Source organism: Peromyscus leucopus, chromosome 19 (assembly GCF_004664715.2).
Source record: "Peromyscus leucopus breed LL Stock chromosome 19, UCI_PerLeu_2.1, whole genome shotgun sequence".
NCBI classification, from domain to species: Eukaryota; Metazoa; Chordata; class Mammalia; order Rodentia; family Cricetidae; genus Peromyscus; species Peromyscus leucopus.
The window spans coordinates 62,266,714-62,288,870 of NC_051079.1; the positions used below are offsets into that span (position 1 = coordinate 62,266,714).

At 49.0% G+C, this 22,157-nt stretch overlaps 1 protein-coding gene across 1 annotated transcript in view; it reads left to right on the forward strand.

The window, feature by feature from the left end:
* The window catches only part of Myo5b (myosin VB), a 303,407-nt gene that overhangs the window by 248,368 nt on the left and 32,882 nt on the right, over positions 1-22,157 (forward strand). The window contains exons 22-33 of the mRNA XM_037196923.1: positions 1,357-1,429; positions 2,015-2,114; positions 2,616-2,749; positions 3,298-3,333; positions 5,124-5,139; positions 6,044-6,172; positions 6,769-6,904; positions 13,184-13,371; positions 14,570-14,703; positions 15,755-15,874; positions 16,817-16,954; positions 21,267-21,332. Of these exons, the coding sequence (XP_037052818.1) occupies positions 1,357-1,429; positions 2,015-2,114; positions 2,616-2,749; positions 3,298-3,333; positions 5,124-5,139; positions 6,044-6,172; positions 6,769-6,904; positions 13,184-13,371; positions 14,570-14,703; positions 15,755-15,874; positions 16,817-16,954; positions 21,267-21,332 (1,270 nt within the window). The remainder of the gene's footprint in view (positions 1-1,356; positions 1,430-2,014; positions 2,115-2,615; positions 2,750-3,297; positions 3,334-5,123; positions 5,140-6,043; positions 6,173-6,768; positions 6,905-13,183; positions 13,372-14,569; positions 14,704-15,754; positions 15,875-16,816; positions 16,955-21,266; positions 21,333-22,157) is intronic.

A 22,157-nucleotide genomic window follows, 5' to 3' on the forward strand; every position in this document is an offset into this window, starting at 1 on the left:
GGGCTCAACCCGGGAATTCATGCTACGAGGCCAGCACTCTGCCAACTGAGGCGCCGCATTCCCAGTAAAATGAACGCTTTTATGGATGAGCTGGCTCTCCTGCACATGAGCCCCAGCGTGGAGAGAGCTGGCAATGGAGCACTTTGCCTTCCTGCCCTGGGCAGACACCAGGCTTCTGGAAAGAGCTGGTGCCCTGGGGGGTGTGTTCTCTGGGAGTTATCCAGAGTGCTGGCTTGATAGTATGGAGAGAGAGAGCCCCTCCAGGGCAAGCTGGGCATGCTCAGTCCCCGCTCTGGTCAGCCTGTGGTGGCACAGCTAGTCAGGGTGTCAGCGCCTGGGGAAGAGGTCTGCTCGAACAGCAGGCACCACGGTGTCCTGTGGGTCTATCAGGGCCGCCAGGGCCAGTGACCGTCTGACAGTCAGTGTCCCAGGCACAGGGTGGCCAGAAGGACAAGGGGACTGAAAACACTGTCCCCACCACAGAGGAGCCTGTGTGCCATGGGCCACCCTGACCCTGGTGTCAAGATAGTGCTCAGCACCAGCCTTGCTGATGGACAAAGTCAACCCCAGGGGATAAAAATACTGTAGCATTTTACACCCCACACAATTGAACATCCGAGGGAAGTCGATTGGAAAGGCCTATTTTTAAAGGAAGCTTTTTTCCTCGAAGCTGTGACCTGTTGGCAAACCACAATTGTCTGTGTGAGGTAGTGGACAGAAGGTTGGACTCATACCAGTATTTTATCCCCTGGGGTTGAGGCTTTGTCCATCAGAAGGCTGGTGCTGAGCAACGTATCTTGACACCGAGCAAGGGCTCTATGCCTGGATTGCGAGCTTGCCGATGAGGCTACAGGCAGACAGGGTGCAGTATCTCTTGTCTGGTCGAGCACACGTTGTGTCGCCCTATGTGGTACTCAGTCACGCCGAGGTCCCATATTTCTGCATAACCATTTTTAACTCGTTGACTGTGCCTTCACACACTCATGCCTCGCGGCCGTATGAGTATGTGCCACGCGACTTACGTCACACGCTCGTGTCACTGGCCTCATAGGCAAGGCCTCGCTGAAGAGGACACACTAAGGAAGCACACAAGGAGTGATGGAGTCCAAGCCTACCAGAGAGGAGTCCACACAGCCAGCAGGATGGCTGGCTGGATCGTTACAATCACAGCAAGGCTCGTGTTCACGCCGCAGGTTTGTGCAGCTCTTATGCGGAGGTCTTCCTAGATCATGGGCAGGCTCTGGGGGTCTGGTGAGCGAATCAGCTCTTAACGCGCACGCAAGGACTGTAATAGTGACAGGGTGTGTACGGGTCATGTGTCAAGGAGTGCAGTCACAAGTATCGCACTGTCTTCAGGGCGGACGGCTGGGAGCGAATGTTCTGTCGACATCTATCAAACATCGAGTACTGGACAGAGACCCTACGTTCGGTGGGTCACGACCATGCTAATTGGGAAAGACGAGTTCTAGAGGGGGTGACACATCTCTCTTCCACCTGTGAGCATCCCAGAAGGTCGTCATTTCCTAGAAAGCAGTGGTTTCTGTGATCAGTCTTTGAAGCACGCACACGCAAAAGATGCCGGAGCAGAAGAAAAGAGTGCCAACAAGTCATTGTCAGGAAGCCGTCGACTCTCAGAGGTCGTAATTTCTCAGCCTCAGCGAGACAGGCAGTCCGGCTGTAGAGTATTCCTCCACGCCACCAGCGTGATGCGGGAAGTGCAGCAAAAGGGCTAATTACGCCGGGACATAGTGAAAGTCACCTTTAATACACACCACAAAGTTCAGCCCCCAAGTTCATGCTTCATGCGCTGAGCGACTCCAGGGCACGGGAAGCACGCATCCGGCCCATGTTGCGCCACCTATTCACGCTCAGTTGTAGTCAACTCAAGCAGGAGGCAAGGTATGAGAGACGCCCTTCCTAGAACAGGGTCGCTCAGGACGCCGCCGGAGAGCTGATACGCTAGGTGCATAAAGCTACACTACTTCGTGAGGTTCTCTCTGGGTCTCATGACCAGTTAATCGCCACTGTGAATTTCCAGCGGCTCCGTATCGACAGTATCCGTTTCAAAGCAGCAGAAAACAGGGACCATAGCCATATCTTACCTCTATCGAAAGGTTTGCCCATAGTGTTAGTCTCCTCCTGTTATGGGGATGCCTTACAACTAAATAAAAACGATAGAGTATAAATGCTAGTCATTGTGGGCATGAAGTGACATGGCACACCGTGAGTTTTACGATTTAGCTCTAGACTTAAAATAGGCGTTTCTAAGTATTAGAACTTTCTAAAGAATTTCTAATCAGGCCCTTGAGAAAGAATAAGGTTTGATGCTCTCTATATATTTTTCATCTGAGAAAAATAGAGGCAACCTAAAGTAAATAAGTGTTAGTCATGTTGCCTTATAATAGTGTTATCCGTATGATCAACGTATCAAGTAACAGGTACCTAAGAAAGATGACTCACTGATATCCTCAGCTCTTGAATAACTGTTCCATGAGCCCGCTATTATCAGTGTATTCTACACACGGCTATCAATTATATTGCTCTCACGAACACAGTCTACTAATGACTTTAGCAGGTTTTTGGACTTTGAATACTGTGCTCCAGTTTTTCTACAGTTCCTCGCAGATCTCAACGTGTGGGCTATCATTCACCCTCTGACGAAGATGATGATCTGACAGGCATAGAGAGTGATGGTAACATGTGCATAGCCTTCCTGAGAGTGGGCATGACCACGCACGAGCGGCCTGTCGTACGTGTGACCGTTGAAGATCATTAGCATATGATTTCGTTCTCATCTCTCCACTACCAGCCAACTTCTGACTCTGGGAGTGACTGAACCACACCGAGTCTTCGCATCTCGTCGTGGGTTTATGTCTGACGAGAACTATAAACATAGCAGCCTCGGAAGCGCAGGCGCAGGGGGTGATTTGCGGTGATAAGCCAGATCGTGAATAAGACTGGGGAGTCACGGGACCGCGCCAGAACTCTACAGGCAGTCGTGACGCAAGCAAGGCTTCTAGAGGCGCTCACTAACGACACCACGCGAGACACACACATGTTGCACTCGCAGGCGCAGTGGACCTCGCTCGCTTGATCAACATGGCGAGAGATGCGTGTATGTTCCGATCACTATCGTAGAAATGACCATAGGCTGAGAGTTATCTAAGGGATTTTAACGCTCTACTCCACTTATTTATTTACATGGAAGTAAGTGCGGCACTCTGCTATGCAATAATGGGTGATCTGTGACTCCCAAGTACACCAGAAGGCTCAGGATAACGCATGCATCTCTCACAGGTCTGTCTACGCTTCAGCAGCACCTTCTCCGCCCAAGTAAGTTGAGTTCTGGTTTACGAGTAAGCATCAGCAAAGATCAAAGCATAAGCTGAGTACTCCTGGAATATTCCATGCGGATATACACAAATTTGCTATCTAGTGAACAGTCAATATAAGCCAGGCTGATTATGATGTCCTGCATACAGCTGCCCTTCCATTTGAGGGCGTGCGTCCTATATCGAGTACTATACATTACAATTCACATGCCGAGGCGCTTCAATTCTAGGGCATACATCGAGCACACTGGTGTCTCTACCCGTTGAGATGATCTTATGGCCAGTGGCGCGGGATAATGTGGGATTTAGGACTACCGATTCTGTAGTTATAAGCTCGATAGACAATCAGAACAGAGAGAGAGTGAAAATCAAGGGTTCGATAGTACACCTGGCCTGCCAAACTGGTGCAGGTTAGATGCTCAGTCTTGCCCTCACAATGATAAGATCACCGAGGATACCTAGTGGACATAGTTTCACTCTCTGTAACAGGTAAACTATGCGAGATCTTTCTACAAATATAGATGGTCTGGTCTTAGTGGAAATCTCTCTTCTTACGTTCCGCGTTTATTTCTAGCATAGATCATCATGAATGAAGCATAGATGCAGTCATAGAGCAGAGAGCAGATAGGGGTCAGCAAAGGGACTCGTACCTGGGTTGCCTGCGAGAGAGTGATATAGGGGATTTAGCTCACATGAGGCGTGCTGCTGTCTTGCCCGCATTTCAGACACGTCATTTCGAGGCGTATGGTGAGGCTATGCTGTTGTAGACTGCCAGGCATGCTTTATTCCTTTGGAGAGTGCTGTGCAGTTATCTAAGTTTCTCTGTGTAATACGCATGAGATACTGTAATGCCCCAGCCTCATGAATGTCACATTAGGACTTAGCCACACAACTACTGCGCTTAGAGTAGTCCCATGCAAAGTCATACAGCATGAAAGAGAGGCTATATCATGCATGAGCTCCTTGCCTAGCGTGATTTCCATATTCTCTCCTACCTCACGACTAACCTCCCTCTGCACACTAAGGCCGCTTCCATCACTCGCGCAACTCACTCATCTTCTCCATGAACACTGTTCATGGAGCAACGTGTAGACTTGTAGGATGCCCAGGGCACAGCAAGCGGTAAAATTTTAAGCATATCGGCCACTGAACATGCCACAAACTGCATCAACAGAGTATGGCTGAGCGAAATTCGTAGAGACAGATAATCGGATAGGAGGTTGTCCTGAATTCAGTCTCCTCTGGTTGAGCTCTCGTGGTGATGACGCCGGCGTTGAGAACATGGGGACAAGAGAGAATAACTGGAGGCCTTCTGTGGAGGCGCCATCCTTGAAAGACGGGGATGCGTAGGGGTCCTTGTTGCGTGAGACGAAAGAGGCAGCTTAGGCATTTCTAGCTCTTTTACGGTACCGTGCTAAGCCACACAGCCCATGCTGCAGTAGACGGGCCTATGTGAGAGCCTGAAGCGAGAACACTCGTGAGGCAAGCATCTGCGATACAGAAAAGCTGCTCCATTTATTGCGCACAGCTATACTTTCTCTTGAGTTGATCTAGCTAGTGTCTCTCCTGGACAATTACAATGTCAATAGCACTAGCATATTGTATGTGTACTCGCCTCTGCTTCCTGAAGTTTAAGATAGATGGTAACAGCGTAAGAGGGAACGTAATGGTCTAGGGAGCAGTTAGGCGATATAGGGTCGACTAGTGATAATCTGAGATTTCTATTAGTACCGAGTCCCTTTGTCGGTGGTAGCGCCCTTACGGACAATTTTGGTGGTTTACCGTTTTTAGCGACTGCTCACACCGGGTGCGCAGAACCATAATCCCACCCTGTGCTGCTCTTTTACTTTACTCCTCTTCCACTCTGCCGATGCCTTGTACAGAACAAGAGGGTTTCAAAACTCTGCAAGAGCAATTGTCAGCAGTCACGCTCTCCAGCACAGCTGCAGGAGGTGGAGAAAGCTGAAGAGGGAGCTGGCACGATTCAACATAGAGAGACCATGTATGCGCTGGAGTGACCAGTCGCTGCAGCTCAGCGGCATGAGGTCACGACGACTCTGCCGCAGCGAGACTACTAGGACAGTGGTCGTCGCGTCAGCAGCGGCAGGGTCTCTATTGAGGATGCACACATGCAGGGTTAGAATAGGGCGCAAGCTGAGAAATCGGTTATAGCTAGTGGCCACCCACCAGGAGGACAGGTGCTGGCACACTTGCGTGGTGGGCAGGGACTTCAATGCTGCGGGAACATTTCCGGTGGTGTTCAGGCTTGTGTCACAGATCAGCCTCCCCCTCTTCACCCTACGTATCACTCCGTAAAGTGAGATTCTGTCGCCCCTTCTGTGATCATATCCCACACTCCCACTGTAGCAGACGTGCATGTACATATATACCGTTGCTCTCTTATCATTTGGCTTCTGCATTAAGACGGACCTAGAGAACAGTTCTACGAAATCATCTCTATCCAGCATACTCTGCTCTCTTTGAGGGAGATGAGATAACAGCTGTTACGTGGGCTACTGGGGCCTAGCAGGCTAGCGCAGTGCTAGCTCACCCCAGGAAACTCCGTTATAGAGTTTTCGGTGAGTCCTGCTCTTAGTTGTAGTACCGGCTATCTATCTACAATACTACTATCCTTCCTCTAATGAGGTCTACCCAAGGCATGGACAAAGGACTTTCCTGGAGTGTGCTTCCGAGGCTCCAGACTGTTTCAGCTACGAAGAAGCTCTGGCTGAACGCCAGACCTTCTAGCTCTAGTACTGAGCTCCTCTCGGATCCTTCTCCAGGCACAATCGATGACCGCAGGGAGTCTATACCTCGGGTGCAGTTGACCAACACCTCTCGTTGGGCTCTCCCCATCTCTAGACCATTGAGCCAGCTAGAAGAATAAGTAGGAGATGGTCCACCTATTTTCACGTCTAGTCACACCATACGAGTCCTGGAGAACTTGTTATCAGGAAGGAGCAAAGTGCGTTCGTTAGTGTCTCGGAACGAGAGAGCATCGACAGAGGGACACGAAACACGAATATTAACCCCAGAGCAACTCTCTTATTGTCTTCACAGTGTGAGCAACGAAATCGCCCCTCGCCTCAGCTCATTGAAGCTGTTGTTGGTCATAAGGTGGTGTATATACCATTCACACACCTGCATCGCTAGGCACGATGGTGGGGCTCCTATCTCAGGCATGTCTCTCTGAGCATGTGCATTAGCCCTAACCAGCTACGCTGATCTTTGTGGTGCTCTTTCGAAGCCTGTAACCCAGAATACGCTCAGTACCTGCTCGTGCTATCACTTGGATGACAATGGCGGCATCCCGCTGTGCTGAAGTGGTCTACGTGCCATCACCCGGCATACTTCTGAGATATGGTGCTTTGGTGCTTCCTGAGGATACCTAGGTGGGAGGACAAGCACACGGCTGGGGGGTTTGTTCTGTTTACAGGGTGGGAACAGGTGCAGCTTCTGCAGACCCTGGGCGATAAGCTGCGGCTGGCCTTGGTTTTGGGAAGCGAGAAGACATGTGGGCCCCAACAACACCTGAGGGATTTCGATGGTGAAAGTTTGAGCTACGGGTTCTGGTAGATATGTGCCCACAGTAAAAGCAGCCGGTGCAGTTGGTTGGTTCTGCCCTGTATTTACTAGACGGGAAACCGCAGTCTAGTACCTCGGAGACTCTCTTAAGCATCTGCTGTGTATAGCTGAGCAGAATATAGGACTCTCATTGTCCAATTTTACCTTTGTTCCCACTAATATGAATATATGAAGTGCGTGTGCTCAAGCACCTAATGGAGTAGGGTGGGGTTTCATGTTCTCGAAGGAGTACGTAGGAGAAAAGGTTGATAGTGATTGATATTAGCCCGGACAACACTTGCCTCTTGCGCAAAGCCAGAGAGAGCGAACGTCCAGTTACCGTGGCTCCTTTAAAATGGTCTCCTGAGACCAGCCCCTACCTCGTGTGGCCCACAATTGGAGAATGAGACAACTATGAGGCTAGTCGACGGGCAAGCAAAGAGTCCAGGGCAGCTACGAGAGACACGGCGGAATAGGTGCGCAGATAATCACTCTCGGTAGAGAGAAAGCGGCCCCCATGCAAAAAACACACGGATCTACCTGCTCCCACACCATCTTTGAGAGAGTGTTCTGCCAGTATCCCTGGCTGCTATCAAGTTATGCTACATCACGCATTTCAGAATGACTCGAACTGCTCACGAGGAGTATCTTCCTCGCCGGTTTGCCATCGCCGAGGTGCTTGGCGAGGTGCACCAGAAACTTAGCATGACACCAGTACTGAGGAGGCTAGCTAGAAACCCTAATTGACGCTAGACTCACAGAATCGAAGATAGGCAAGACCTATGTAACAGGACCTGCAAAAGAGCCACGGTAGAAATAGGCTGAGAATGAATTCCATTGAGTTGGTGAGATCGACCCCTTCCTAGGAATGGACCACAATGGACACTGGAAACTACGACGCATTCTCGCTTCTTAACGGTCCTAGTGGATGCAATATTTCTCATTCCAGTGGCGGGCAATCGGTCGAGAGGACAGCTGCTAACCAAGCTTTCTATTACGTCGTGTCTGCCTGGCTGGGGTTTAATATTTTCGAAAGGGCAGTATTCCAGCGGCTGAGACAAGAGTGCTAGGATGACTAGAACGACCGCTGTGCTCTTCCTTCTGGTTGTGTCCAGGGGCTTCCGTCTCCACTTGCAGCTAAGATTGACTGAGAGCGAGCTAGCAGTCATCCCAGGAGTTGCGTGCCCGCCCTGGCTGGCTGTCTACATTAAGGTGCGGTTGATGTTCTCTGCTTCAGCAAGAACTGCAAGTGCTGTATTGGAACTGGCATCCTGGAACACTTGGGGCTGCCACCTCTGATGGTTTTACCTAGTAGGTCACATGGCTATGCTGCCTTAGCCCTTAGGAGTCAGGAATTCATCTCTGTGTCCACAGAGCATGGAGCTGCCCCTGTCACATCCAGCCTATCGTTTTCTACAAAGGGAGACATTACTTCAGCCTCTCCATAGAGTAGTCCTCACTAAGGCTCTTAACTTTGTCCCTTCTATTCCTTCTTAGAGTCTCAGCATCCCTCTCTGGCTGCCTTCATCCAGCTGTGCTTTTTTGTGTGACTTTGTTACTTAGAAGGGAGGTGGCTACCTGGGCTGCCATTGGCATGGAGGCAATAACTCTGTCTTAGTTAGGGTTTCAATGCTGTGAAGAGACACCATGACCACAGCAACTTTTATAAAGGAAACCCCTTAATTTGGGTAGCTAACAGTTTCATTATCATCATGGTAGGAAACATGGAGGCATGCAGGTAGGCGTAGTGCTGGAGAAAGAGCTGAAAAGTTCTACATCTTGATCCGCAGGCAGCAGGAAGTGAACTGTGACTCTGGGTGTAGCTTGAGCATAGGAGACCTCAAATCCCATCCCAACGGTGACACACTTCCTCCAACAAGGCCACACCTACTCCAACAAGGCCACACCTGCTAATAGTGGCACTCCCTTTGGGGGCTATTTTCTTTCACATCACCAGGATGTGCTCTAAAGGTTTCACAGAGCCTACCTTGGTACAAGGGTGCAGTGGGAAGGGAAAAAATGACCCACAGCCAACTGCTTGACCCTGAGGCATCCTTGGCACTTTCCAGGTGTCTAATAGGCCCCAGGTCCCGAGCGCTTCAGCTGGTGCATCAGGTTGTATGTTGGGCCACCTTATCAGTCATAGAACCACCCCCTGATGATTGGTTGGCTTCCTTGCATGATTCCAGTATATGGCCTTAGGTCTGAGGTTTTGCTGAATGGAAGCAGAGGCATCTGACTGGGGAGAATACGGGATTTTCATGCTCAAGGGGTAGCCCGGGGATTCTTGGACCTGCTGTACTCAGAGCTGTGATTTTATTGGCTCGGGATTTGTGGCTTCATGAAAAGGCTGACAGTTATTAGAAAGGGCTTTAACTCATCTCTGAGGATGAAAGGTCCTGCCACAGAATGATAGAAGTCATTGTCCCTCCCTCAGCAGGTGTTTATTGAGTGCCTTGTGTGTTAGCGACTCTTCTACATAGTGAGACAAAAATAATAATCAAAAAGGTCCTTTTCATCTTAGAAGACAGAAGATGGAGACGGGAGTCCTGAGATTACCCATCATGTGCCATAAAAGAAAGCTGAGCAAGGGGCATGAAGAGTGACTTATAGGGGTGGCGGGGCATGGGTCACATGTGACGGCCAGAGGTGCCTCTCTAAGAAGACCCCTGAGTGAGGTAAGAGTGAGCCATGAGGACTTCTAGAGTGCCTGGTACTGAGCAGACAGGAGGAGAAGGGTAGTAAGGATTTGGCAGAGAGATGGGGTCAGACCTGGAAGTCCTCTGTGATCTCAGGAACCACTGTAACCTGTGAAACCTCCAGAGATAAGCAACTCTGTCTTTAGAATTGAAGGCTCTTTGAGCTGGGTAATAAACTGGAACACATGCCCTGAACTATCCTGGAGATGCGAGATTTAGTCATTATTTCCAATTTGCCTACGTATCCAAAGGATGTTAATTTCAACTTTTGTGTTAGGATTCCATTGCCTAAAAATTTAACATCATTGTCATCACTCTGTGTGTGTGTGTGTGTGTGTGTGTGTGTGTGTGTGTGTGTGTGTGTGTGTGTGTGTGTAGGTCGGTCAGAGGATAACTTCTAAGAGTCAGTCCTTCCCTTCTATCTGGAATTGAGGTCAGGTAATCAGGCTTGGTGGCAGCCACCCTTCCCTCTGACACCCACCTCACCAGCCTCTCACGCCTTAGATTTTGGAATAGTTTTAATTTATTCTTTGAGTCCATCTGCTACTATCTCTTTCCAACTCCCCCAGTGCCCCACACTCTAAAACTTCATGTGTTCTTTTTTTTTTTCTTCTTGTTTTTAATAACTTCGTGAGTCCAATCAGGCTGCCCATACATACATGGCTGTGGGACCATCCACTGGGGCATGGGCAACCTCCCAGTGGCCATGTCCTCAAAGGAGAGCGACTCTCCTTCCCTGAGTAGACATCAGCTGTCCATAGTTCCTCCACCAAGGGTGGACCCTCAGCATCCCCTGTCCCATCCCTGCTGGGGTTTCAACTGCCTTTGTCTTGTGCAGGTAACCACGGTCATGCCATGTCGTTTTCCAGAGCTCCTTCCCGTCCTCTAGCTCTTCCATTCTTTCCACCCACCCTCCTCTGGTGTTCCCTGAACCTTGGATAGGCAGGGGGGCAGGAGGAGAGGTGGGGAGGCATCTGCTATGGATGACCCATCCACAGCCAGCACTGACTATCACTTAAACTTGGCATTTTGACCAGTTATGAATCTGCATCAACCACTGCCCATGCAAAAAGAAGTTTCTCTAACCAAAGTGGTGAGAAACAAACATTTATGGATGTAAACATAAGTATTTAGAAGGTAGTTTGACAACATGACCAATTAGCAAGGCTTACTGTTGTAAGTTCCCCCTCAGAGCCTGTGGTCTTAGTCATGGATTTATAATCCCAGCTTGAATCCCTCCAATGGAAAAGACCTCATCATAACAGAAAGTGATTGGTTACCCCCCAACCTTCATGCAACTGTTGCATCTCTCCAGGCAGGCCAGTATTGTAACATGTCAGGTCCAGCACTGGATAAGACCATCAGTTCCTTCCCCCTATCCCCTCAACAGTCTGCATAGTTTCTTCTAGCATTATGTAAGCTAGCCAGCAGAGAGGAATTTTTCTGGTCGGTTCAAGGTTGAGTCCTCTATGTCCTGAGTCCAAAGTGAGTGGCATCTTCAGCAATAGAGTCTTAACATCTAGTCCTTAAGGGCAACTAAGAGCAATGGCGCTAACCTATGTTATTTCGGTGTCTTCTGTGGCCCCCCTGACCAACAACTCATGGTGGAGTGGATACCCCATGTATCTAAGTTACTTGACTGTTGCTGTGATAAAATAGCATGACTAAAAGCAGCTTAAGACAGTAAGGGTTTGTTTTGCCTTATGGTTCCAGGGGGAGAGTCCATCATGGGAGGAAAGAAGACATGGCAACAATCAGGGAAAATATAATGGCAAGAGAAGGAAGCTAGCTAATCACATCCACACACAGAACAGGAAGTGGGGCAAGGGTAGAAACACTCAAAGCCTGCCCCTGGTGGCATACTTTCTACAGCAAGGCTCCACCTCCTAAAGGTGCCATGACACTCACCCCCAAACATTGCTATCAAACTGGGGACCTAGTGTTCAAATATATGATGAGCATGTGGGAGACGTGTCTCACTCGAACCCTACTGCCAGGTTGTCCTATCCTCAGAAGCCATCCCACTGCAGATGATCTGTTGGTCCATAGCCTGAGTGGGTAAGCCAAGCTTAATATGATCTGAAAAGGGCTGTAGAGAAGACACTGGGTGCTTCATCCATGGAAGATAAGAAGGCTTCTTGGAAAAGTGATAGATGAGACCTAAATAATGGGAAAAGTAAAGAAGAGTGAATTCAATGTAGAACCGTTAGAAGGTGGGGGTGTGATTTCAGTGTAGACAGCCCTTACCAATTCATCATGCAGATGGCATTTTTTGTGGATAGCTTCTTTTACCCAGCATTATGTTTTTCATGGATCTAACACTTGGTTTTTAATTTTATTGTGTTTGTTTATCTTGGAGGGGTACACACATGCCATAGCTTGTGTGTAGAGGCCAGAAGACAACTTTGAAAAGTCTACTCCCAAGCTTGGGTGGTGGTGGTGTCGCATACCTTTAAACCCAGCACTTGGGAGGCAGAGGCAGGTAGTTCTCTGAGTTCAAGGCCAGCCTGGTCTACAGAGCAAGTTCCAGGACAGCCAGAGCTACATAGAGAAACCCTGTCCCTATTCCCTCTACCATGTAGGTTCCAGAAACTGAACACAGGTCATCAGCCTTGGCAGCAAGCACCTTTGCCTTCTGAGTTGCCTCACTGGCCCTAGTTAGTATTTTAGTAATTATTGCTAAATACTAAGTCATTGTAGGGCTATGCCATTGGGCCATGAGTTGATTAGCATTTAGTTCTTACTTTTGACTATTATGAGTAGTGTTGCCATAGTCACCTTTGTATAGGTTTTTATGGAGATTAGGTTTTTATTCCTCTGGGGTATATAATTAAAAGTGGGATTTCTGGGTCACTCGGGCATTATTTCGTGCTTAATACTAACGAATGATTTCAAAGTCTTTTTAGAACATTAATCTGCATTGTTACTTTAAGAAAAACACAAATATTTCTATAATCACAATTTTTCTCTTCAAAAGTCCTAGGTTTTTCTTTAATGTTGCCTCTTTTCTTATTTAGCTTATTTATTGTTTATTTTTGCAGTCATAATCACCTGTGCTTGAATCCATTTTCTTCAGTATAGCGTTTACTGGTGGCCCACCAGATTCCCATCACCCCATGTTTCCTTTGGTAATGTTCTCAGGAGCCACAGGCCGAGATTAGATCTGGGTGTCAGTACCAAATGTGTCTCCCCGTCTCCGAATCTGGAACACTAGTCCAGTGAGGCAGGGGAGGGCAGATGGGACAAAGACCAGAGGTGATGTGACCATTCTGAGCTTCTGGCTTTCCCAAGACTCCGATTTGATAGCTCATGATTCAGCAAGAGAGATAAGTACAGAAGGCTTTCTTTTCTGTGCATTCATCAATAAGGAGTGTGAGCTGAGCATAGACATTTGGGGGGGTCTCTGTGAGACATTTTAGGGGGTCTCTGTGAGTCCCAGGTGACCACAAGCAGTTTGACCCACTGTCTTGTTTAACTTGGATTCTCTCTGTACATAATTTCCCTTCAGAATGAAAACAGCTTTGGTTGAATCCATTTTCCTAGGTAGGGCTTTACCCATGACCTATTAGAATTCCATCTCCTCTGAAGGATCCTCCTCTTCTTCTATCACACAAACGTAGGGGTTTTTTGTCTTGTTTTGTTTTCTTTCATTTTTTTTCTGGGCTTCGTTTTACCTGTTGATCTCTTTCAGCGAGTTGCAGACCTGGAACATGAAAATGCTCTCTTGAAGGACGAGAAGGAGCACCTTAATAACCAAATCCTGCGCCAATCAAAAGGTAAGCTCCAAACCAGCTGTACGTCCCTCTTCTCCCTCTTCGCCGTTCCCTGGCCTCTTAGACAATGCAGAGGAGAAAGGGCTTACCAAGGGAGAGCTGGGGGAAAGGAGGGTGAATCTTAACATCCTGCTGTAACATTCCTTTGGAGAGTCTGTTGAAAGGGAAACATGTTCTTCATGTGTGAAACCATGCATGGGACTTGGTATCAGGAGGTCCCCTCTTCAAAGCATGACACTGCTGCACACAGCCCTGTGGCCTTGTGTGAGCATCCATCTGAAAATGGGCAGGAAAGACAGACCCAGAAGGGCTTGTGGGAGAAGTGAGCAAGATACACAGGGGAAGTGCTTAAGCTGGTGCTCAGCACAGTTGAGCACCCATGCGTGTGTTTACATTTGTCTTGCTCATCCTTATCACCCGTGTCTCCTACCACACGGTCACTCTGTTTGCTGAAGGACAGGATCTTTGATTAGACCCCAGATGAGCCTCTCTAGTGCTCACCAACTCCCAGGCTGCCACCCACCCCCGTGACTCACTTGTCTGGGGGGGGGGCACAGTGGAGTGCATAAATCCAGTTCTTGTCTGCTCAGGGTAACCAGATCTCCTCCCATCCTTAGGGTCCTCACCCATCTCACAGGGCAGCTGAGCATCACAACCTCACAGCCCCCCACTAGCCTAAGATCTTGTGAAAATAGGAGATGCTTTCACACTGCCCTTTAAAAAAAAAAAAAAAAATTTGCTTCCCTTCCGTTACTATGGATACAAGGTTGGCAAGAGAATAAAGCCCATCTGAATTTCTTAGGTTCCTAGCCCGCTTCTCCCTGTATCATCTCTGGTCGGGTCTCCAAGAACCTGAAAGATCAGGATTATGAGAGTTGAGAATGAAGCCTGGGTTCTGCTGGAAATGCTGCCAGTCGTCCTTATGGCAGCTGTCAGAAGAGAGGCAGGCACACGGGCTGGGTGGGAGTGCTCGTGTGCATTGAGAGTTCCTCCCCTACCTCCCCAAGAGCAGGGTCACCCTTCTTCCTGCCGGAACCCTTGGTTCCGAATAATGAGCCCCTCCCTCCTCAACCCCACAGTAGGTGAGGAGAATGAGATGAGCCTCTTAACAGGAGATTAGTCAGAATGCTCCTAGCAGGGCATGCGCGTTTGAGGATCCCCCTCAGTTGCTGAAACCCGGCTTCTCATGCCTGCCTTCCAGCTGAATCTTCCCAGAGCTCTGTAGAGGAGAACCTCCTGATGAAGAAGGAGCTGGAGGAGGAGAGGTCCAGGTACCAGAACCTCGTGAAGGAATACTCCCGGCTGGAGCAGAGATATGAGAACCTGCGAGATGAGGTGACCATCGTAAAGGCAAGGGAGGAGGTTCTGCTGCCTGGTGGAAATGGCTTCCTTTTCTGCCCTGTTAGAGCTGGTGCATAGCCCTTGCTCTCTGTCACTGCCCTGCTCGGCAAACAGGCATGTGTGCTAGACCACCTATTCTTTCATTCCCATGGGAACGCTGTGGTTTGGAAGCCGCCAGCTGGTGGTGCCTTCCTGAGGATGCCCTTTCTCAACACTGAGGTCTTACTGAGATCTTAGGAGGTGAAGAATTATTTTCCTGTATGTGTATGTTGTCATCTTGCTCCTTGTTCTAGAAAACTCCAATGTTGAGACAGTAGTGTGGTAGGCTGTGAGCTCAGCTGCCTTGGCACATATGGAGAGAGACCCTTGGAGCCTGATTGGGTCTCCTAATCTCTGACAAAATGCAAGATATTTTTGTGACATTTCAAGATCTGACATTCTTATTTACCCATACGAATACTTCCTCCCAACATACATATTCAACATCAGTAAGTTAGTTGCATGGAAACCAGGAAAGGAATCTGAATAGGAACTGAAATAGAAATCTAAAAATTCCACCAAGCTCGGTTTTCACTCTTAAAGACAAACCGGCTGCCAAAATCTAAACTGAAAGGTCTTTTTAAATGAAGAGCCCTGGAGGTGCAGTCTATTTCTAATTACTACCGTTTCCGTGGGCAGAATGGAGTGGAAGGAGAGACTGTTCAGGGTAGGGTTGCAGCGTTCCTTTCAAGAGCACAGAGAAGGGGTACACTGTGTGCATGCAGAGGGTACCGCTGGGATGACGGGCTGTTCCTCCTCACTCTCTGGGTATTGTGGGTTGTAAAGCTTTGAGAGACCAGGGGAGAGCTGGGCATGTGGCTCTTTGGTAGAGCATTTGCCTAGCATACATGGGACTAACTATTATCTGCTGTCTCAAGGAGCAGTGCTGTCCATACTTGTCAACAAGTGAGGCAGCTGGCTGATGTCCAGGGCCTGCTGCTCCTTGAGAAGTTAGTTCTCATCATACGAGCTGGTTATGAATTGTCACATTTTTCTCCTTGAGCAGCAAACCCCGGGCCACAGGAAGAACCCGTCAAATCAAAGTAGCTTGGAATCTGATTCCAATTACCCCTCCATTTCCACTTCTGAGATTGGAGACACTGAGGATGCCCTTCAGCAGGTGGAGGTAAGTCTGGGCACTGTTTACAGCTGTCTTGCCTGGGACATGATAATTGCCTGCATGGAACTACCTAACAAAGATTGTTGATGGTGGCTCAGAGGGTCCAGGGGACAGGCATTGAGAACAGGATAACTGGGTTGCAGTGAGCTTACAGACTCTGCAAGCCACACAGATGTACAGCCCGGCATTCATGTGGATACTGTTTCCATGCAGATATGAGCACTGCTATCTCCAAGGCTGCGTTCTTTAAGGCAGATCCTGAGCTGGCCAAGCACAAAGTACTCATTACATGAGGCACAACTAGATCATGCTGCCACACATGTACACAGCGTAGTTAAAAACAGACTGCATATATGTTCATACACATTACCCACTCATAAACAGACACATTTGTGCACATACATAACCCACATAGTAAAATCCAGACATGAATTTGAAAGGATAGAAATATACTTGGAAATCAGTACATTTATGATCCTGGCATCATGGGCAGGAGGAGCATTGATTGTTTCAAGTTGCAATCAGGTAGTTGCTGGCATCACATTTACGGTGACTGGTGGCCACAGTGATCCCTCATCAGGAAGGACTGTGTCCTGAGATTGTTTCTCTCATGTAATGCCATTTTCCAGAAGTGAATTCCCTTTTAGCTTCCAACGAAAGTGGCTGTGCTTTGTTCTTAGAATGTGTCATCGGTCATTTAAGCGGCTCACACAGGAGGAATGTGAATGGCTGAGACAGAGATATAATCTAGAAGGGAATAAGCCCGCAGCACCAGCTTTCATATGAGAAACGCTGGTGGTTTTGGCACTGGCTTTGTGTTGGAGGCAAGGATTGGTGTTGGGGAGGAGCAGAGACAGATGGCTGGTACAGAGGTGGGCAGCAGGCATTGTGTTCCCGGAGCACTTGTCCCGTGGAAACCGTCTTGTGTGCGTCCCTCTTCCTTTGCAGGAGATCGGTGCAGAGAAGGCGGCGATGGACATGACCGTCTTCCTGAAGCTGCAGAAGAGAGTGCGGGAACTTGAGCAGGAGAGGAAGAAGCTGCAGGTGCAGCTAGAAAAGGAACAGCAGGACAGCAAGAAAGTGCAGGTGTGTGGCAGCCTGTGAGCCTGTGGCAGAAAGCCTGTGAGCCTGTGACAGACAGCCTGTGAGCCTGTGACAGACAGCCTGTGAGCCTGTGAGCCTGTGAGCCTGTGACAGCCTGTGAGCCTGTGACAGACAGCCTGTGACCCTGTGACAGCCTGTGAGCCTGTGACAGATAGCCTGTGAGCCTATGACAGACAGCCTGTGAGCCTGTGGCAGCCTGTGACAGACAGCCTGTGGCAGCCTGTGACAGACAGCCTGTGAGCCTGTGACAGACAGCCTGTGAGCCTGTGACAGACAGCCTGTGACCGTGTGACAGACAGCCTGTGACCCTGTGACAGACAGCCTGTGAGCCTGTGACAGCCTGTGAGCCCGTGGCAGCCTGTGACAGACAGCCTGTGAGCCCGTGGCAGCTCCATGAGCCCGTGGCAGCTCCGTGAGCCCGTGGCAGCTCCGTGAGCCCGTGGCAGCCTGTGAGCCCGTGGCCCCCTGTGAGCCCGTGGCCCCCTGTGAGCCCATGACAGCTCCGTGAGCCTGTGGCAGCCTGTGAGCCCGTGGCAGCCTGTGAGCCCGTGGCAGCCTGTGAGCCCGTGACAGCTCCGTGAGCCCGTGGCAGCTCCGTGAGCCCGTGGCAGCCTGTGAACCTGTGACAGACAGCCTGTGGCAGACTGTGAGCCCGTGGCAGCCTGTGAGCCCATGGCAGCCTGCGAGCCTGTGGGGTCTCAATGGTGTTGGGTTCAGAGCCTTCTCTCGTTGGAGTCAAACTGACGGCTCCTGTGAGCATCCCACACCACTGCTTCTGTGCAGGGTGTGCTCCCTGGGTGTCCCAGGGTGGAGGATTTCCACTGGGAAGCTGTAGGGAGTTTGTGGGAGCTCATGCCTGGAGGACTGGCAGAAGATGCAGAGAAAACTAATACAGCAGAAGTCAAATTTAGCAAAGTCTACCACCCTTCCACGCCTGGAATCTAACATGACCTCAACCCCCTGACTCAGACAAGCCCCTTCTTACCCATGGCTGTGCCATCACCACAGCGGAAGTCACCCTCATCTTGAAAGAATACTGTGTGGCACTTTACACCAAAAAGTAATTGCTCTGTCTCCAGGACCTTTGGGGCCCCTAGGTTACATGTAGAACTATGCTAGGAACAGGCTCATAGCAAGTACACAAAGTGTGTGTTAACAAAAGAGAGCATAGAGGCAGCAAGATGGCTCAGTATGGTGAAGGCACTTGCTGCCAAGCCTGATGGCCCGACTCTGATCCGAGGGACACATGTGATGGAAGGAGAGAACTGAGCCCTGCAAGTTGTCCTCTGACTTACACACACACACACCAGGGCACATGCAAGCCATGACAGACAGACAGACAGACAGACAGACAGACAGACACACACACACACACACACACACACACACACACACACACATTCACTAGTGTATAGTATATTTCTTTTTTTTTTTAAGACAGGTAAAAATTCAAGAGAAAAACTTAGCCATTGGGGAATTTGAGTCGTGTTTGGGACATACCCCAATGTAAGTGTAAGATAAATAATAACGTTGTAGTGTGGGTGTGAACGCAGAATTGATTGCACACACATCGGGGAGCCATTGGCTCTAGCAGTACAGGACATAAGAACCATGTTTTCTTACTTTGAAGTTGTGAGGAATGTTTCTCGTGGGATTTAAGTCCAGTTCTGGGTCATATCACTAGCAGATTTATCCTCAAGCATCAGCTGAAAATCCTGGGGTTTGACACTCTTCCCACGTCCTTGACGCCCGCCAACCTGTACGCCATCTCTTCTTTCATAACGCCTTTCTTCCCTTTCCAGTCAGGTGTGGTGCAGACTCTGGTGTGGCTTGCTGTCAGATTATTGGGGATATTTTTATTGTTTGGTTTCTTTGTTTTGTTTTGTCTTAATTAGCAGTAAGTGAAGAGGTAAGTCTTGGTGGTGGATTTAAGTCTCTCGGGTAGATTAGATTCAGAGTGGGGAGTGAACACATTAGATACATAAACAACTCTTCCAACTGTAAGGAAAAGCTGTCCTGACAGACAAACATAAACCAAATACTAGACAGATGTTCTTAGAGTTGTATCCAAAAAAAAAAACCCACTGTACCATGTCCTAAGTTAAAATATCCTTTAGTCCTCCAATCTTCCAGACACTAACTCAGCAACAACACACCCACAGGGTGCTGGCTATTCACCCCCGTGACCAGTGGGGGTGACAGAGAGTTACCATTGCTCTGTTGCACCAGTAAGGCTCATACAGCAAATCACCTGCCTGGGAGAAGATCAAAGGTCAAAATGAAAGACAATTTCTGGTGAACATTAGTTGCTCTTGTGCCACTAAAGTCAAGGGATTTTAAGTCGGCTGTCGTAAGTCATGGGTGATCTATGTGTATGAAAAGGATGGCATTAAATATGCCTGGCCTAGAAGTTCCTCGGTACTCTCCTGTATCTAGGCATGATTTCCCCATTTCAGAAATGGAAGCTTGGCTTCAGAGTTGGCTTGCCTGGATACCAAGTGAAAAGGTGACTCTCTCAGAATATAATCAGCAAGCAAGACCGATTGGCTGTGTCCTGCCTGTTGTTGCCCACGGGGGGTAGAACAGGAAATAATATGGACCCTCTATCATCCCCTGAAATTAAACTTCCAGAGATCGAGTTTGAGTCTTCCCTTGGTTTCAAAAAGAATCCTAAGCCACCTGGAGAGAGACAACCCAGGTCCCCAGCTTAGAGGCCAGGCACTCAGCATAGCCTGACTGAGGTGTCTGTGGAATATTCAATCCACGTGGCGTGACTAAGCCACTGTGAGAGAGGGGTCTCTGTGGCTGCTAGACAGGCTGCTCCGTCTATCCAGTTCCTTTTCCCCTGACCCGGCACAACTAACCTTGTCCACTCCAGTGACTCTGACAGACCACCATGTACTTAGAAAGATGACTTACATGGCCCTTCGGGTATGACTACAGGATGCTCTTTCTGTGAGAATCTAATGTATTCAACATGTAGAGGGGTTGTGTAGCAAATCTATGCCACACAGAATGCAAGTGCAGGCCCCTTACCTAGCATCAGGAATGCTGACTCCGGGCATTCACGTCCCCTGGCCCACTGGTGATGGAGGGAGGCAAGAAGTTGGTACCTTGGCAGAGCTTTTTCCCGGCTTACTGGGCAGGAAACAGTGCGGCAAATGTACATGCCCTTCATCTGGAAGAGGTTACAGGAGAGGCTCACTCTAAAGCCCAGGTACCCTGGTCCATCCACAGCAATGCTAGCCTTACCTGGACTTCAGGTTCCTACGACTTAGGTAATCTTATTAAGTACTCTATTAGGTTTTACTTCTAAAGACCCATGTTCTTCAGGGTCCCCCCCGCCGACTTAAACTCACTCCAAGCAGTTAGCCACTTAGGAAGTTGTTTGTGCCCCCTTTTCAACAGCCAATTCTACTGTAATGGCTGCCGCACAGTCAGAGGAGTTCTTGGCTGACCCCAGTCCTGGTGGACCTGTTATTCTAGTTACCGCTGCCCAGAGCCGTCAGCCTTGGCATTCTGACACCTGCCATGTGTACTGTATACCTACTGTGGGCCAGCTGCCTTACTAGAAGGCCACAGAGGAAGCAGCTCAGTTCAATACAAGGTGCTTTGGACTACCTGGGAAACAGACCCGTGAGTGCACACCCCCAAAACATGAGAAGAGCATTCATATTCAGGTTTTACAGCTAGGTGCTGAAACAAAAGACCACCACATCAGCCGCTCATTAACAACAATGTCGTCTTCCAGAGGCCAGAAGTCAGACGTCGGGGTTTTGATGTGGCCGTCCCCTGTAAGCGGTGGGGAGGACTTAACCTCCTGCCTTCCTCTTGATTTCTGATGTTCTTAACTTGTAGCTGACTCCAGTCCCTCCTCCATATTAATATGGCCATCTCGTCTGTCTGTTCTTTCCTCTTACAGCATTAGGACTCACTTCATTACATCTCCTAAGACCCTATTTCCAAACGAGGTCACATTCACAGGGAGAAGAATTTAGGACTTAAAAGTATTAGGGGTGTATAATTTAACTCATGACACAGTGCTATACATATTGAACCTGTCAGCATCTGTGGGGACCATGTAATACAGTGGGAGAAGGAGGGAGTTGTTTTGGGGGGGATTCATGGTAGCCCGAGTACTGAGCTACTTTTTGAGGGAGATGGGGAATTTACCTGTGGAGGGTGAGGTTGCCAGCTATTCATGCAAAAGTAGAGAAGGCTTGGCTGCCATCAGACATGTCTGCAGAGCATGTGCCCTGTGGTGTGTGCTCACCTTTCTGTCCTTCCTGTGCAGATGGAACAACAAAACAATGGCATCGATGTGGACCAGGATGCCGACCTGGCCTACAACAGTCTGAAGGTAAGTAAGGCTGGCTGTTCCTGCTAGTAGACGGATGCCGTAGCCAGGCTTCAGGAGACCAGGTCCTCAGCTCCAGTCTGCTCATCAGTAGAGCGATAAGCAAGTGACTGCATCCCTACACTTTCACATCTCCGTCTTTGAAATGGAGGGGAGTTTGTATTTATACCAAGACACACAGGCCTCTCCTTGAAACGACTCCAGTTAACATAAAATGTGGTCACAGGGGTAAAACCACTTTGCAACCTATCCAGATGTAAGGCAGAGGGTTTCCCTGAGTGGCAAATGCTGAGTTGGCAGGAGAGGGCGAAGTAGAGCAGTGGAGACTTCAGGCCCAAGGAGGAGGGAAGGGACATCAGAGCAGGCCCTCCCTCCCGAAGACTTCATAATGAGGCACTACAGCAGTCTGCTGGTCACTAATAGGACAACAGTTTGCTAATAGCCATTGCCCAGAAAACAGCCTTGAGTCCTTCCTGTTCCTTCCACCTCCCAACCCCTTTTCACTGTGGTAAAATACATAGAGCATAAATTTTGCTGTCTTAACAACTTTAAGTGTATATAAGGGTCAGTAAGAGAGGAGTCATTCCTAATGTTCAAGCGGCTCACGGCTGTTCACCCCTGTAATTCTGTTTATCCTGCAAAACCTATCTCCACTGAAGACTTCCGCTCCTCCCTCCCCACAGCCCCAACCAGACACCATTCTACTTCCTGCCTCTACGTGCTACTCTAGATGCCTCACAAGGTGGACTTATGTGTGGTATTTGTCGTCTTATGACAGTTTGTATCATTTACCTTAACGCCTTCCAGATCCATTCCTGTTCGCAATGT